Genomic DNA, 17783 nt, shown 5'->3' with positions numbered 1-17783 from the left:
GTGCTTGCACTGGGAAATCCACCCCAGCAGAGGTTACACCTTTAAATAGCCTGTCCAGACCACTTCAAAAGTGCTTTAGGGCTTAAGACTCCTGTGCACAGCTAGCCAGTTCAAGGCTTGCCATAGCACCACACCGAACCTCACTGTATATGTTAAAAATGTGATACTGATAAAAACCACGGATGGCATTCCTCTTCTCAGTTTGAGACATCTGCTGTGCAGACTTGTATATCTGAGACAGTCATTTACACTTTCTGCATAGTTAGTAGACAGAAAAAAGACATTTCCATAGCACGATTTATCTCCTCCTAAAGCAGACGATTAAAACAAGCCAGATGAATCACCCTCTCCAAGTGCTTGTTTCTCTCCACCAGCTCTAAACAGTCTGGGGCGACAAGCTCAGAAGTAGGCGTCTCCAGGGTAGGTGTCTGAAGCTGGGTGAGATGAGTCCCACCTCTCCACCGCTGCTGTGAGGAACAGAGAGTAAAGCCACCGCAGACAGTACTGGCAGGCTCAGAGCTGGGCCCCGCCACACAGACGTGTTTAGCTGTCGCCAATGAACCGCTTCAGCTGTTGCCACCTAGTTCAGCAAATGAGTGAACGAAGTATTACACCAGTGCTGGGTGCCCTTGCCAACCCTTCAGTGTGAGAAAGTGACCCTCACAGACTAAGGTCCTGCGTATTAGGGACTGAAACGTGCCTAATGATAACACACGACTCCGACAGCTTCTCCAGGCTATGAATGTGCTTCAACATATGGATATTCTTAAACAGCTCTTTAAATCAGGCTTCTGGAAAAAAATCTGACAAAAGGAAGAATCCTCACAGGTCTCTCTGACAGTTACAAATGAGCCATCCTCAAGGCATTTCCATTTTGCCAGCCTCTCAAATGTTTTGCAGCTGCTTGGGTATTGCACAGAACAAGTTTGTAAAGCTTGCAAAAATATCATATGCTTATCATAAATAGGGGAGAAGGAGCTGAGGCAAGTCCTGTAAGACAGCGCCTGACCCTCAGCATGGGCAGAGCTCTATAAACCCGTGACATGCAGGGGGATTGAAGCTGGACACTACACAAGGTATATTTTCACAACCTTGAATGCCGTGTGAATTCCTCCTCACCCAGTAATTACTACATGGAGAGATCAGTGAGAGACAATTCGTTCCAACACAATTACTTAGCAGTTACAAACATACCTAAGAACACAGATGATGATTTCTGGTGGTGGTTTTCTGGACACGCAATACTATTTGCCTCAGTAGCAGACTCCCAAACTCCTCGAGGTGTTTTTATCCCATTCCTGCCTATCACAGTAGCTATGCACTATTTAGCCCTCCAGGTTTTTTGAGCTAAGCTGTTAAACAACAGCTGAGGCATCATCCTGTGAAAAGAAGAAGAAGTGCCAAATCCACAAAGCGATTTACGTCTCTAATTGCCACTGTAGTTGTCTAAATCTGAGATGATGATATTTATTTAGATATGTTGCCCAGGCATTTTCTTCACAGTTGATCAGGTTAAAGAGTGAGGTCTTAGGGACTCATCTGTTGCCTGGCAGATCAGCCAGTAGCTAGCGCAGCTTTCTCCTGCCATTGTCATTGATGACCTCTCCTTTCACAGGTCACCCTGACAGCTGGTTTTAGGGATCTGTTAATATTTCATTTTGGAAGCCAGTAATGCCCATGTATCAATCTTTCCAAAGGCCTACATCTCTGCTGCACAGAACAGTAACGAGAGCACGCACAGCCTAACTTCTGCATCAAGGGACATTCCCTCCTTCTCCAAATTAGCTTTAGCTTTGCCAAGGCTGCTTGCACCAGCTGTATCCTCCTCCTAATCCCACTAGAGCTCCTCAGATGCCAAAGAATCTGTTCCCGGGCATGCTTAAACACCATGACTCCTAAGAGGGTTTGTGCCTCTGCTACACCCAGACCCTCAAAGATACATTTGAGAGTTTCCATCTCTCATTTTAAGAGTCATCTCCAGGAAACATTTCCATTCTGTATTTGAAGTAGTCCTTGGAACAAGGCCCAGAGCCTCACTTTTTCTACTCTGGGCAAATGACCTCCTCACTTCATGCTTTCCTAATACATAAGGACATTATTCTGAGCAGACCAGCTTTGCAGATACCTGGGTTCCCCTGGCCTCGGAGGGCCTGCATATGAGGGCACCTTCTTGGGCAGATGGGATCCTTGCTCCTTCAAGCACAGGAGCTGCTCTACACACTGAGTTCTATGCACTGAGCTACTGAAGAGGAGCACACACTCCACCTCCACATTTTTAAGGAAAGGGTTCAGCCACTTAGCTGCCAACTCAGCTCTGAAACAGAGTGGTAAGCGCTACAGAGAGTCAGCAATAGTGAGGAACGGACATCCTAGCACGGCATAAAGCACAGGACTCAGTTCAGCATTACCTACCGGGCAAGCTAGATGATTCATCCCGCAGCCTCACCAGTATCCTTTGATGGGGGTCAACAGGCACATTGATAAAGGAGATGCAGTTTCCCTTTCTAGGGTTTCAAGAGGCTTCTGACAAAATCCCACTCCAAAGGGCCTTACAGAAAACAAGCAGCCAGGGAAGGTGCTGGAACGGATAAAAGGCTCAGTACAGGATAGGAAACCAGTGAGGAGGAAATGCGGCACTTGGGGAAGTAGCTGAAGCTCTGCAGATGTCTGCTGTGGGACCTGCACTCTTCGCCAGAACCACAGGTAACGTGAACAAGGGGGCGAGCGGTGAGGTGACAAAGTTTCCTAATGATGTGCAGGTCAGCAGGGGTAAGGGCCAGCTGCCAGGGATGACAGGCTACATGACTGGGTCATAAATCAGCAGATGGAGAAAGTGCCGATAAAGAGGTGCGGGTGGGAGTAAACAATCACATGCTGCACAGGCAGCGACGGGCTCTGGCCGTTGCCACCAGAGATCCCGAGCCCTGCACAGGCTGCTCTGCAAAAAGGGCAACTCGGCGTTCAGGAGCAGCCAAAAAAGCAAAATAACTGCCAAAAATTACTAGGAACAAAGCAGAAAACAGAGAAAAAAGCTGTTTCTTACATCCGGGGAAACTGCAGCTGTCAGCACACCCACACTGCGAGAGATGCTTCTCAGGCTAGAAAATACATCTTCCTGATCAATTCCACCGAGCTGGAGACAGGACCAGACAGACCTTTGGTCGGGTCCCATATGGTGGCTCTGCGTGCGATTTCTGAGGAGATTTCTCTCGGGTTCCTGCAGGGAAGCTGTGAGTCCCCGTGGGTGGCTGGTGGGTGGGACCGCAACGCTTAGTGTTGCAATGAGTTTGGGTCTGTCTGTGCACATCTCCCCACCTTTCCAACCGTGGTCGGTGCTGAAGGTCTAACAGACCAATATTACATTTTTTAATGAATACCAATTAAAGTATTGTAATGGAAAAATGACAAAACCCCATAAACCTTTATTAAATCAGTTTTTAAATGAGAATATTTGGTGAAAATGGCATTGCACATATGGATTTTTAGATGCTATTTGGGAAACTGTAAGAGTTTAAAGCACTTTCTTTAAATACTTTGCTTTTACAGTAACAGATAATAATTTTACTTAATTTGATCATGGAATGGCATGACTAAATTAAGAATAAATCAATACAGCAGATAGTTTTAAAATCCACAGTAGAGGTTATTCTGAAGAACAAAAACAGGGTATTAACCTATTAGGTCAGAAGGTTTGAATTTGCTTGAGACTACAGAATAAGGGATGTAGGTATCTGGAAATGAGGAAAAGTGCATGAACACAGATTTAAAGCAAGACTAATGAAGTCTGAGTTAAGATCCTGTTTTGCTATTGGAATTCATAATATAAACTAACTAATTATACCAAAAAAAGTGTTATGATAATCTATGCAGGATATTCAGACTTATCTGATCATCTCACCTTACTTTCAACAGGGTAGGAAATAGGTCTATTGGCTCGCAGGCAATCAAGATCATTCCTCTGTGCTCTTGCCCATGGAAATCTGTCCCGTTTCACTGTGATACCACCAGATCATCCATATAGCTTAACTTGCACAAAATAGGCGTAAGTTTCTCGTAATAGGTACTCCAAATCCTAATGGTTATCATATATTAACTCCCATTTTATCCTGTGCTAAATACTATACCTAAGCTTACTAAAAGTTAGAATTCAATATTCTGCACATATTTGTTGAAGATACATTAAATTCTCCTCCTTAGCATGCATATTTCTTTCTTCCTCTGTCAAATACTCCATCAAGGCTTCCTGCAAAATATATATGCTCATTCCTATTACTGATACAGAGAGCTGAAAAATTATCAACTTCATACTGCAGCAATTTGGACTTTAATCCATTTAATTTATCTTTGGGGGCAACTGCTTAGAAATTCTATTAAAAGTGCTGCACTTGAATGGGCCTCATTAAAATATGATATTCTATATTGTGGGGTGGGGAGTTCCCCTAAATACTGTCCTTTTTATTATTAATCAGAATGCATGACTGGAGTCCAAAGAGAAAATGGAAGATACTGGGTGCTCATTACAGTATCAGCATTGTGGTACTGGAAAGTAACAGCCATAAAAGCACGTAAAGAATAAACCTGATTATGAGATACACATTCTTGATAGTATGGGAAAAGATATTTTTTCTTTCCCTTTGTTATTCTGGATTCCTTTCTTGAATATAAATTGGACTGAAGCTTACAGTAAGCTACTTGGCCAGGTCGCTGTGAGTTTCGCCATTGACTTTGAGAAGACCAGCATCTCTGTGAAAGCAGAACTTCCTTTAGAACAAAAATAAGCTATGATCAGAACTGTATTCTGGGCAAATTTTAATCAGAGTCTGTGCAAGTTTCACCCTGAACAAAGGTTTGAGAGATGATTGTCTGTTCTGGTGAAAAAACCAAAACTGGACTCTCTGCAGGCAACTACTGTATTAATTAGCCGGGCATTCTGAGTGCCATGTGTCTTTCTTGAGTAATAGTTTTATCTCCAAGGGAATTCAACTGCTTATACTAATATAACTAGCACATTTGTATCAGCACATATATGCAAGTATTAATACTAAGAGGTAAGTGAATTCATGCTAACTGTGGAGGCTATGCTGGCTGCATTTTATGAAAAACAAGATGATATTCTTTCTCCCTTATGGAGCTTTCCAAAATTCAGAGCTGCTTGGCTTTCAAGTAAACACAGTTTTAGCCAGAAGCTTTTCCGATAGCCCATTGGTTTCTTGCATGCTGAATTCTAACTCCAATTGATTTTTCTCTTAGAAGCTAAAGGGTTAACCTGCTATTGAACCTCAGACATAATGCTTTTTTTAGGTCCTAAGTTCAGAACAAGATAGTTGGAGCATCTGTTCTCTGTCAACCAATAACCAGATATCAGAGTGGACTTGACATGGACTCGAGCGTGCTCACAGTGGTTGGAGTAACGTACATATATGCAGAGAAGTCCCCACATGATTTGCTGCTCAAGTATCTACCAGAAGAAAGAAGAGGATGCCTCCTCACCTCTCACCAGCAAGCTCAGCAAAAGCTGGGTCTCCTTTGATAACAAAGCTAGGTTTGGCTAGACCCATGTTGGCACCAAGGCACTCAGTATAACGCCGAGCAAAAATATACATATACATGACATGTAAAAATTCTAGTTTCTATTTTCTCTCTGATACTTGCCTCTTCCTCTTTTCAGTGAGAAAGGCTTTTGCAGCCTGCTATTCCTCACTTGTTTCAATCAGCTACAGAAGACAGATTCATGCCTTTTTCAGCCATAAATACAATACTACCCTTTGCTGAGACTTGCACTAGGGAATTTGAGGTGATTATGGAACAGGCATTTCTAGATCATATTTCCTGACTTCTGTATTCTCCATGAGTGAATTACAAGGCTTACGGGGCTGTGATTAGTTTTTTTTTTCATTTCAGGAGGTTTTTGCCAGAAATAGTGATACTGAACAAAATGTATACCTGTTACCTCAAGAAGAGTCAACATATAACTTTTGTATAACCAAAGGGTGCTAGACCCCATAGCGAAATTCATGCCTTGAGTAGGACTCACAAAATTTCCAGGCTAGGTACCCCTGCATTCATTATGTCCTGCATAGGTAGAGCGGATCCAGGTTCCTGGAACTGGGCAGTTAACATCAGAGGTGGTACCTGGCTTCTCCAATACACAGTGCCAACACATTTGGTGGGCAGCTCTGCCTGAAAGCAAGCAATCTCTGCACTGCTAAAACCACTTTGTTTCCTGTTGCCTTTGATCTTATGCTGCAGTGGCTGTCAGCAAAACTCAGTGAAGATTACAAAATAAATCCACTCTTTTATTGGCCAAATTCCTGCTTCCGCAGGATGCTATCCAGGTCTGCAGTGGCATCTCACGGTTTATAATTAACAAAGATTAACTGGGCTGTAGACTAAAGGTTGGCGATGGTACTGCAGCCAAGCGGAGGGAGCCGCTTCGTCTATAAGTGAAGGTGCTGGGAAAGGGACAACATATGAAGTGTATAACTGGGAGGTTGCTGGGGAATACATGTTGAGCTGTTGCAGACTTTTATGTTGAACTACTAGTCTTTTCTGAACTCTGGCTCTTACACTGAACTGCTTCTATGCTACAAATCCTACTGTCTACAATTGTCAGCCATTAGGAAAGATGGCTGGAAATTTCTGGCAGCCAAGAGGGCAAACCACATCCTGGGGTGCACCAAACACAGTATAACCAGCTGGTCAAAAGAGGTGACTATCCTGCTGTATTCAATGTTGGTACGGCCTCACCTGGAGTATTGTGTGTGGTTCTGGGCCCCACAATTTAAGAAGGATGTGAAGGTCCTTGAATTTGTCCAGAGGAGGGCAACAAAGCTGGTGAAAGGGCTGAAGGCATGTCCTCTGAGGAGCAGCTAAGGACTTGGACTTGTCTAGTTTGGAGGAGGCTGAGGGGTGACCTCATTGCTCTCTACAGTTTCCTGAGGTGGGGACAGGGAGAGGGAGGTGCTGAGCTCTTCTCCCAGGGATCCAGTGATAGGACACGTGGGAATGGTCCAAAGCTGCACCAGGGGAGGTTTAGACCGGACATTAGGAAGCATTTCTTTACTGAAAAGGTGGTCAAACACTAGAACAGGCTTCCTAGAGAGGCAGTCGATGCCCCAAGCCTGTCAGTGTTTAAGAGGCATTGGACAATGACCTCAATAACACGCTTTAACTTTTGGTCAGCCCTGAAGTGGTCAGGCAGTTGGACTAGATGATCATTGCAGGTCCCTTCCAACTGAAATAGTCTATGATCTATGATCTAATTCTTTTACAAGAATTATAAAATGAAAATAGGAGACAATGAATGACACATTCTGGTGACTTAATATTTATTTTTTACTAGTTCTTGTTCCAACTTCTCATGGGAGTAATCTATAATTAGATAGATGGATTAGTAATCTGCTTATTTTTTGAGAGCAAATGCCTAAATTGATTCAAGAGGACTAGAAAATGCATCTTGCTTCATTTAGGGATAAGTGGATGAAATGTAATGGCCTGTGATCTACAGAAGGTCTGAGAAGATGATCCAATGGCTGCTGTTATTCTTAAGTTCTGCTGCTGTAAATGAAACTATTGTTTGTCCATAGTGTGTACATATTGGATCCTTTCAGCCACTAACGTAAGGAAGCTTGGATAAATCTTTAATAACTTATCTCTCTGCTTCATGATGCATTAAAGCTCCTTCCCTGGCATTAGTTTAGTAGCATGAAAAATGGTCTCATTTTATTCTTGGATCATTTGGAGATCATTTGGAGAGGGGATATAAAGTGCAGAAGTAACGAGTCACCTCCAAACCTATACAGCTTATGAGTTTGCACAGGAGAGATGGTATACAAAATAATCAGTGGGACACGATCAAAGATGAGCTGGTGGGAATCCCCAGTGAGTAAGCCTAGCACAGCTAAGAGCAGCTCGTTTTCAGTCTGTTTAAAGCCTAAGAAAGCATGGTGCCATTTTGGAAGGGAGCCAGTTGTTACGCAACAAGAAACTCCTTACGCCTTTGGAACAAGATCTTGGATATCTGCTCAAATACATTGTTGTGTTAACTGAAAATACTGCAAGGAATAGGAAAAATTGGGCAAAAGTTGCTCTGGCGCAAAGCCAGAGTGTAATTACTGTCTACGCACACTTAACAGTCAGTACCCACAGTAAACATGGAAGAGGGTACCGCTTTTCCATCAGGGCAGTAAGTCACATTAACTTCACCCTGTAATAGCAGAGCACATGTTGGCAGGTACCATGAAGAAGCAGACACACAGCAAATTTACACCCCCCATTCACTCCAGCAGCTGCACGCAAACTTGTTACCATTACCTTCACCCCTAGATCATTCACTCCATCCCAGCTCTGGTCAGGAGCAAGCAAAAGCTGCTACCACAACTATGAAGCAAACTCAAGGTGGGTTTAATGGTCTCTGCCCCAATCGTGAACGTTCATATATAAGACTGTCTTCTGTGCAGGAAGACAGGCTGATCAAAAGCAAACATTTTGCAAATTCCTCCCTGCAGAAGCCAGCACACATTCCTCACGAAGGCCACTTCAGTGGGGAAGCACACACCAGCCCACAGCCCTGGCTGAGCCACCGAGCCACCGGCCCCTCCTGCTCTCCAGCTGCTTCCGTTTTCTAGAACGCGTGAGCACTGTGCAGTTCTATAATGGACAGTTCTCACATGAAAACGACCAGCAGGCACAATTCTTGCTAACTCCTGGGTGAAATTTTCACAGGGATCATTGTAGCGCTCAGGCAAAGTACAAACAAGTGCTGTCTGACTACCAAAACCACTAGACGCCACCAGTGGAACACTGCTAATAGTTACACAGTGTTTATCTGGACATACATATTTATGCAGCATTTCAGCTTATTTCCCCAAAAGGAAGTTTTAGTAGGAATCTGAAGTCATTGACTTGAGTAAAAGAAGTCCTCTCGCACCCCCATCGCATCCATTTGTGGCAGTGCCGTCCTGCGGCCAGAACACGTATGGGAAGTTTGGGGATCTATTCATATCTATTGTAAGTCTTTTCTTGCCTGCTCTGAGAAAAGATGTGCTGCTTGTTTTTAGACAAGTTGCTTCATTCTGCAGTTTCTTGGCTGCCCCATCTGCAAAATGAGGATAATAAAACCGCATATTTAAGGAAGCAGACTGCCACTCATGAAAGTTTTTGCTGTGCTTGAGATCTTCAGTTTCTGCTTGCTAAAGAAGTGAAAAAGATTTATTATTAAAGTGATTACAGTGTTGATACGCTTGTGATGAATTCCCTGCAGGCATGCAATATATTAAAAGCCAAATTAATTTCTCATTTGCACTTGTACAAATTCCCTGCAACTCCAGTGATGCAGACAAGGTTACTCCAGCTGAGCACGTGGCAGAATCTGGCTCCACAGCAACTCAGTTTAGATATTTACATGTAATAAATGAAAGCAGAGAGGTATCATTGGCGTGATAAGCAACTTTTAGTATCACTAGTCACTCTTCCCAACAAAACAGTGCAGAAGAAATGTGCTATATGGGAAGGCTGCAATACCCTTTCTTTGGTGCAGGAAGCCTGGGAATAAGTAGCTCTAAGTTGGGGCTAATTACATGGAGGATGGGTTTTCTCTGGCAAGGTGATTGTCCTGCAGCTCCTCATGAAAGCTGATGTCACCTCTCTCTAGAAGATCCCAAGATGCAGAGTGGGGATGGAAATATTTACCTCCCCATGAAAGGAAAGTCAGTTCTCAAAGTACACTGTGCTTCTCGGTACAAACAAGGTAAAACCAACCAGTCGGCTGGTCTGAGAGAAATGGCCACAGCAATATGGATGGAAATTGGTGAGAAAAAAGACATCAGAAAGATGGACAAGCACAAAGCAGGTGCCAAGCCTACATTTCTCAAAATATGAAGTGTGTGCAATGGTACCAGGCACAGAAAACACATGGTATGGTTACTGCCTGCCTGAGTGATGCATGTAGATACAGTTGACTTGAAAAGTGCTGGTACAGCAGGCTCAGTGCATACTGATGATTCAATCTCTGAAATAATTCGAAATGGCAGTCACGCTTCTGAAAGCGCACAAAGTCCTTATCTCCTTTTTAAAGCAAAGAAGCTACTGCACTGACAGGAAAATAGAGGGAATGCTGGAAGGCTTTACAGCAATGCATATCAATGAAAGGCTCCTCTTGGCTAACTATCCTAGAGTGAAACATATTCTGAGCGGTTCTGCCAAAGATCCTTGAAGTGCTTTGATGGTGGTTGATAGGGGAGAAAATAATCATAACTACGAAGCAGAGGAAAGTTTTTGCTGTCTTACTTTTGCAGCACTGGCTACGCCTTTGCAAGGGACTTGGGCTACCAGAGAACTTCAGGATAGCAAATCTTTGCCAGAGGTACGGCAGCCAGACCAAGGGAAGCAAGCAGTCCACGGTATACCCACTGCTTCACTTTATTTTTGTCTATAATAACATCTTGGCTTTTTCATATGGCTCTAAACATCAGCTGGCAAAATTAGTCAATATTAATTTGAAAGGAAATGTCAATTGATTTGGAAAGAGCAGCTCCCAAACAAAGCCAGTCTGTTTCATTAAAAGGAAGCAAACAGCAAAGGAAACTCTTACCTGTCTCTGTACAACCTCTGGGCTCTATCAGACGCCATCACGGCAATTTAGATTTTGCCACTGATAATAAAGGAAAAAGAATCTGAAGTAAAGAAGTGTATTGGGTGTGCGTGGCAAGGTTTTGGTAGCAGGGGGGATACAGGGGTGGCTTCTGTGAGAACCTGCCAGAAGCTTCCCCCATGTCCAATACAGCCAATGCCAGCCAGCTCCAAGATGGACCCACTGCTGGCCAAGGCCAAGGCCAAGGCCAAGGCCAAGGCCATCAGTGACGGTGGTAGCACCTCTGGGATAACATAGTTAAGAAGAGGAAAAAAACCTGTACAACGGCAGCCAGAGAAGAGAGGACTGAGAATATGCAAGAGGAACAGCTCTGCAGGCACCCAGGTCAGTGAAGAAGGAGGGGGAAGAGGTGCTCCAGGCACCAGAGCAGAGATTCTCCTGCAGCCTCTGGAGAAGATCATGGTGAGGCAGGCTGTCCCCCTGCAGCCCATGGAGGATGATGGTAGAGCAGAGATTCCACCTGCAGCCCCTGGAGGACCCCACGCTGGAGCAGGTAGATGCCCAAAGGAGGCTGTGACCCCATGGGAAGCCCATGCTGGAGGAGGCTCCTGGCAGGACCTGTGGCCCCATGGAGAGAGGAGCCCACGCCAGAGCAGGTTTGCTGGAAGGACTTGTGACCCCGTGGGGGACCCACGCTGGAGCAGCTGGTGAAGAACTGCAGCCCGTGGGAAGGACTCATGTTGGAGAAGTTGGTGGAGGACTGTCTCCCATGGGAGGAACCCCACGCTGGAGCAGGGGCAGAGTGTGAGGAGTCCTCCCTGTGAGGAGGAAGGAGTGGCAGAGACAACGTGTGATGCACTGACCACAACCCCCATTCCCCATCCCCCTGCGCTGCTGAAGAGGTAGAGAAATCAGGAGTGAAGTTGAGCCTGGGAAGAAGGGAGAGGTATGGGGAGGTGTTTTAAGATTTACTTTTTATTTCTCATTACTCTGATTTGATTGGTAATAAATTTAGCTAATTTTCCCAAGTTGAGTCTGTTTTGCCTGTGACAGTAATTGATGAATGATCTCTCCCTGTCCTTATCTTGACCCATGAGCTTTCCAGTGTATTTTCTCTGCCCTGCCCAGCTGAGGAGGGGAGTCATAGAGTGGCTTTGGTGGGCACCTGGCCTCCAGCCAGGGTCAACTCACCACAAGAAGAAAAGGTCCAACTATATCAACAAAATCCCTGGTGGGCAGCGATAGGGTATCTGAGAGTTCGTGTGCAGAGTGGAGATGGAAATGCTTGAAAGGATTCAATTTTATGGCACAGGGAAAGACTGCACTGCTTCTGTTTCTATATAAGGCAGGTAATAAACTGTATTTGAACTGGTAGAAGAGGAATGAGATGACCCACATTTCAAAGCTGGAACCTGGTGGGTTATTATTATTTATGATTCATAAAGCATGTGCAGTGCACCAAAAGAAAGGGAGACGTGCTCCCTCCCCAGAGGAGCCTCCAACGCAAACTTGAGAGAAACACTCTGCTGTGCATGGGGCTAACTCCAAGGGCTTTTATTTATTGTAGTTATAGTGTAATGAAGATCAGACTTGCTCTTCTTTTGGTCAGAAAATTGAGATCCCTTTTCCTATCTCTACAGCAGGTGTTTTTTTGTTGGATGAATGCAACAGCTGTATTCTCCATGAACTGAAATAACAACCTTCAGGTACTTCTTCTTTTCCACTTTTACTTGCTGATTTTAGTTCCTTTCCCCCTCTTGGGCATTTCTGCATTTTCTCTCTTTCTCCTCCACAGAGCTATTGCTACCATTTTTTCTTTTCCTTTCTTTGTTCCTCAGCTTTTCAATATTACTTCTTTTTTCTTCTTCATGAACTTTCTATGGAGTCTCAAATTCATATTTTACCTCTTACTGTTCAATCATTCCCTTTTTTGAGTCATTCTTCCTCTTTACCTCATCTTGCTCATCCCTTTCTGCCTCTCCTCCCTCCATTCCTCTCAGCCAACCTTTTTCCTCTCACCAACCCCATTCTCTCAACCAGCTACCACATTCCTCAAAACAGTGGCTGCCTCTTTGCCCTTCCTTCAGGAACTGAGCTCCATATCCACCCCTCAGATGGGCTTCTCTTCCCGACCTGTGCCCTCCTATGTTCCATCTGCCTCCACATCACCCCCTCCATCTCACCTGGTCTGCCTCTCTAGGACATGGCCTAAAGGTTTCTACCAAAGATCGCAGCTCCTCGCCCCAGACTTCCCCACTAGCTATGCCCAGATCTTAGAGCTCTCTGGCAGATCCCCCTGAGCACATCACTGCCCTCTTCAAGGGTCCCAGCTATGATCCCTGAAAGTCTCCAAAGGTCCCCATGGCCCCTGAAGGTCTGCCAACCCCCCTACTGCTGTTGGGCTCATAATGTCCCTCCTAGCCACAGATCCCCAACCCCTCCACTGTCACGCAGCTGGGTTGGCAACCGGAGGTGAGGACAGATGGTTGGGACACGGGGCAGTGTCCCTCCCATCAGGGGTCAAACCTGCCCAGCACCCTCCCTCCTGCCAGAGCTCCCACCTGGTACTTGCCCAGGGGCTTGGGGGCTGCTCCAGGGCCCCGAGGGGAGCTCCGGGAGAGGAGCTCTGCCTCTGGAGCGTGGGGGGGGAAAGAGCCGGCGCAGAGCGAGGCGGAGGACAGGGGTGGGCGCCAGTGATGCCCGGCAGCGGGGGAAGCTGCACGACCCGTGGGCGGGCGTCAGGGACCCCCACCGCCCGCCCACGGGTCGCGCAGCTCCCCCCGCCGCCGGCACCGCACCTGGTCGCCCCGGAGCATCCCTGCCGCGGTACACAGTCTCCCCGGAGCATCCCCCGTCGCAGTACCCGGTGGCCTCGGAGCATCCCCCGTCGCGGCACCCGGTCTCCCCGGGATACCCCCGCGGCGGTACCCCCGTCCCGCTCCCAGCCGTCATCTTTTACCTTCCACTTTGGTAAGGGTGAGGACGGGGCTGTTGCAAGCGCTGAGGGGGGCCACCCTGGCCGAGTGCTTCTTCATGGCGAGCCCGTCGCCGGCGGCAGCTCCCCGCCGCCCCGCGCCTACATCCTGGCGCCGCCGGAGCCCTCCTCGGCGGCGCTCCCCCCGGTACGGCTCCCGGCCCGCCGCCCTCTGCCGCAGCACCGGGCGGCGGCGGGGGCTGGGGCTCGCCCGCCCGCCCGCTGCCGCTCGGGGCTGCTGCAAACCCGACGTCACCGGCACGGCCCCCCCCGCCCGCCCCCAGGGCTCCCGGGGCCGCCCCCCCCCCCCCCCGGGGTCGAGAGGGGGTGGCGCCCGGACGCCGCGGCGAGGGGCGCTGCCGAGCCCCCGGGAGCCGCCTGCCCCGCGGTCCGGCCTCGGAGCGCCGGTCCGCGGCGTGCCTGCTGCTCCGGGGCCGCGGGCGCCTTCCCGGGCGCCGCTCCGGCAGAGCACGCAGGGAGCCCGGACCGTAATGCGGCTGCGGACACCGCTCCCGCTCCCCGCCGGTGTGCCGCGGCTTCCCGGAGAGAGCCGGGCTCCCGGCCCCGGCGATTTCTGCGGGCGGTGAATTCAGCTGGGCTACTGCACCGCCGGCAAAGGCTTTTCACGGTCTGCTTCGGTTCCTTCTTACTGTCTCACGGGAAAGCATAATTTACACTCTCCAAACCATTTTTTTATTTGCCCATATTATATCCCTCCTTTATTCTCCTTCAAGTCCAGTCACTGTTCTGTGCCGATTTTCACCCGTGCCTTTACTAATTTCTACCTTCCTTTCCACAGCCTTTTCTGTTCCTGCTGTGTCCTTTCTAAGAGGGAGACCAAAATCAGACACAGCATTCAAGATGAGGATACACCATTGATTTATCAATAATATTCCAATAGTTGCAGTAGCATGCTCTACAGCTTTCTTAACACAGCCTACCAACTTCTTTTTGAGGCATGAAACAAAATACCTCCATACCTACACACAAGTTAGATAAAAAGTGGCATTTCACAACTGGATGCTGCATGTATGTAGCAACTTTTTCACGATGAGGTTTTGGTTTTTTTTCTTTCCCACAAATAATTTTAAGACTCCCAGTCATGACATACCAACAATGTGTGGTAGATTTACCCTTCTGTTGATATGCAAAACTCTAACTGATATTAATTAACGAGGCTTAATGCAAGTGGATCCAGGAGAGAACAGATTCTAATGAATGAATATGAAACATGTAAAAAATATTATATCTCTATAAGCAAAGAATCAGCTTTCACAAGATGCTGAGCATGGTGAGCTCAGCACCCTTTACTCCTTTCTTCTGTGGATATGAAAACACTTGGCGTATTTACCAGGTTCAGATATGAGATGCATCAGCAGACGAAGACGCACATACTCGACATTTCTTAAGATTTGGTAAAATTAAAATGAGTGTACTTTGCAAACAAGACCAGGCAGCCATCAATACTCCACAAACATTCCAAAGTATTTGTTAGTTATATAAATACTAGCTATTGAAAAGCAGCCCCGACAGACTGTTTAGCAAACCGTGGGAAAACACCACCTTCCTTGTGCTGGCCGGTCAGCTCTCTGTATTTAAGAGGCGAGCTTTCTTGGTGGGTCAGATCTGGACTGCTAGTTTGCACAGGTCTCATCTGGTGATCCACAGTCTGATGAAGCTCAGGAGTGGTTGGCATTTCCTATGCCTCTTCCATGTCAGCCTTTGGGATGAGCTTTACCAAAAAAATCATTAGGTTCCTTTCAAAGTGATCCTTCAGGAGAGTATATTCATGTGCTCAGTGCTAAGACCACAAAAGCTTGTCTTGGTCAAAAATAAAAAAAAAAAAAGGCTTTCATGGTTATTTCCAGGCCTTAATAGAATTATCTGATCCATTCGGCTTCCTGTGATGTTACAGATCATAGGCATGTTGGGAACCGTGGGTCCATCTTGTTTCACTGCACTATTTCATCTTGGAGTCCAATTAGTTTCTGATCTTTGGAAGAAGTTACATAAAAAGAGGCAAATCTCACCTCAGATGGTTCTGCCCGTGCAATATTTTGCAATGTTGCAGTGCCTTTTATCTAAGGATTTCAAAGCACGCTATAAAATGTTAATTCAGGCTCACTGGTGAGTAAAATACAGCCACAGAATTTAAGTGACTCCCTCGGATTCAGATGACCAGGTAACATCAGTGAAGAACAGAACACAGATAACCTTGGCTGGCTTCTGCTCTGAGCTTACCTTCCAGGATCATCTGAGCCTCTGCTATGTAAGCAGGAAACTATTAAATCAACACTTTACATCCAAATTTCACCTACTTTTCCTAGAGGTAAATGGCTGTGCAAGGCAGGACAATCAGACTTCTCTGCTGGCTGTATCTTGTAATTAATGGGACATTCATAAGAATTAAAATGATATTTATTAAAAACTCTTTGTTGCTGGGCACTTATACTCTTTTCTTTCTGCAAGCTTTATGCTCTTGTAATTTTTAAAGGAAAGACACAGTAAGTACATTACTTTACTTGGACGATGGTGCTGCTCACCTAGAGAATCACAGTGAAAACAAGACAATTCTTTTTTTTGATGGCATGTTGTTTTAACTCTGCACCTATTTAATATTGCAGGATTCGTAGAGTTGTTAACATGTTTCAGGCTTGCAATGTTTTATTTAAGCCTAGAACTCGAAACATCAAAGACTTGTATGGCAGTAATTGTCCCCCGAGGCTGGCTGGACCTCTGCTTGCCTAGGTGAGGCTGGTGTCCAAGCGTGCTGCTTAGCAGAGACTGGCACACCTCTGCCGGCTGGTGCTGCGAGACAGCGAGGAGGCATCCAAGCCTTCAAACCTCCCGTCCTCCTTCCTCTTCCGATGATGCTTCGCACAATCACAGCACTCAAGCCTCCTCTCCTCAGTGTTCAGTTTAGTCACACCAGGGAAGCGTTCAAAGGCACTGAGGACAATTAGTCTCCAAGTAAGCCTGGTTTCAAAGTGAGGACAGGACATCCAACCACTCGCGGGCTTTGGGAAATCTTTTGCGCAAGGCATGTGTGAAGCACAGCTAATTGGGGCTGACGCAGTCTCATACGGCTCTGCTCGACCCTGATCCCAGAGCATTTTAACTCTGTCAGCCTCTGACTTCTCTTGCTGCCCTTCAGGCACACACCGGAGATCCACACTAGGCCCCTGCCTTACACTGTGCATAAAAATATCAGCCACATATCACAATAACAAAAAGTTGTGTTTATTTAATGAAGACTAGGGTGCCTGAGGACTGTATTCCAGGGGCTCTACAGCGAGAGCTGCATTTGGCAGCAGGCTTGTTACTTTCTGTAACTTGTATCACGCTGCAGCCTTCCCACCTCCCTAAGCCTTAACACATTTGCTTCTGGATTACATTTAATTTAATTTACAGTGAGCATCTTAGAGGATCAGCAATGCAAAACTGATGCACTCAGGGTAAAATTTCAAGTCAAATTTATGGCTTTTTTCCTTTACAACGCCACTCCAGTATTCAAGGGGCAACAGAGGAGACGCTGGCGGATGTCTGGGCTGGAGAGAGCTTACAAATGGGGCGAGGAAATTCTCAAAGCTTGAAAACTGGAGAAAGCAGACTTTAATTTCCGATCAAGAGCAAGGATACTTCATGTGAAAAAGGCAAGGTCGGATTGAAAATCCAGGATGAGATAGTTAAAATTTGCCTAGTTTGAAGAATCTGTAGAATTTGTAGTTTGATGGAACTGGTTTTGTTGCAGTCAGTTACCCTTCTTCATTTTAGATTAAGGAATTATGGTCACTGGGTTAGGATTTTTACACATAAACTTATATATGAGTGTGCTAACACCCAGCATCATACTGCTTTTAAGCTCATGTATCATCACCACTTATCTGAAAGATTTCTCATTGACATAGACAGGTAGATTCAAGACAAAACTAAATTCTCATAGTTATGTGTGCTACAACCTTTGACTTTTATCCTATTAGCTAGCTTGTTTAACCAACGTGAAAAACGTGCCCAGTTGGTAACATGCACAGTTGGTATTTTTCCAGTTCAGACATTTTCGTATTTAGTGTACTCATTAATAGGACATTTATTAATTTAAGTGCTTGCCTTACCACTGAGGGCAATAATTGTTGTGCTTAGCAACCCTAAAGGAAATTGAGTGTGGACTTCTACTTGTGTAGCCAATTTCCTAATAGAGCTCCATCTCATGCCAAAATG

At 46.0% G+C, this 17783-nt stretch overlaps 1 protein-coding gene across 3 annotated transcripts in view; it reads right to left on the bottom strand.

Annotated features, from left to right (window-relative positions):
- The window catches only part of SLC35F3 (solute carrier family 35 member F3), a 184701-nt gene that overhangs the window by 54579 nt on the left and 112339 nt on the right, over nucleotides 1-17783 (bottom strand). Inside the window, exon 1 of one of the 3 annotated variants that reach the window (XM_054819924.1) lies at nucleotides 13551-13796. The exons of the other annotated variants lie outside the window; for them this stretch is intronic. Within the exon in view, the coding sequence (XP_054675899.1) occupies nucleotides 13551-13626 (76 nt within the window). The 5' untranslated portion in view covers nucleotides 13627-13796. Of the gene's footprint in view, nucleotides 1-13550; nucleotides 13797-17783 lie in introns of those variants that run through there. 3 annotated transcript variants of the gene reach the window in all.

The sequence above is a fragment of the Grus americana genome, chromosome 3, assembly GCF_028858705.1.
Source record: "Grus americana isolate bGruAme1 chromosome 3, bGruAme1.mat, whole genome shotgun sequence".
Classification (NCBI taxonomy): domain Eukaryota; kingdom Metazoa; phylum Chordata; class Aves; order Gruiformes; family Gruidae; genus Grus; species Grus americana.
The sequence above is the reverse complement of the archived record's forward strand: the minus strand, read 5'-3'. Positions and strand labels throughout refer to the sequence as shown.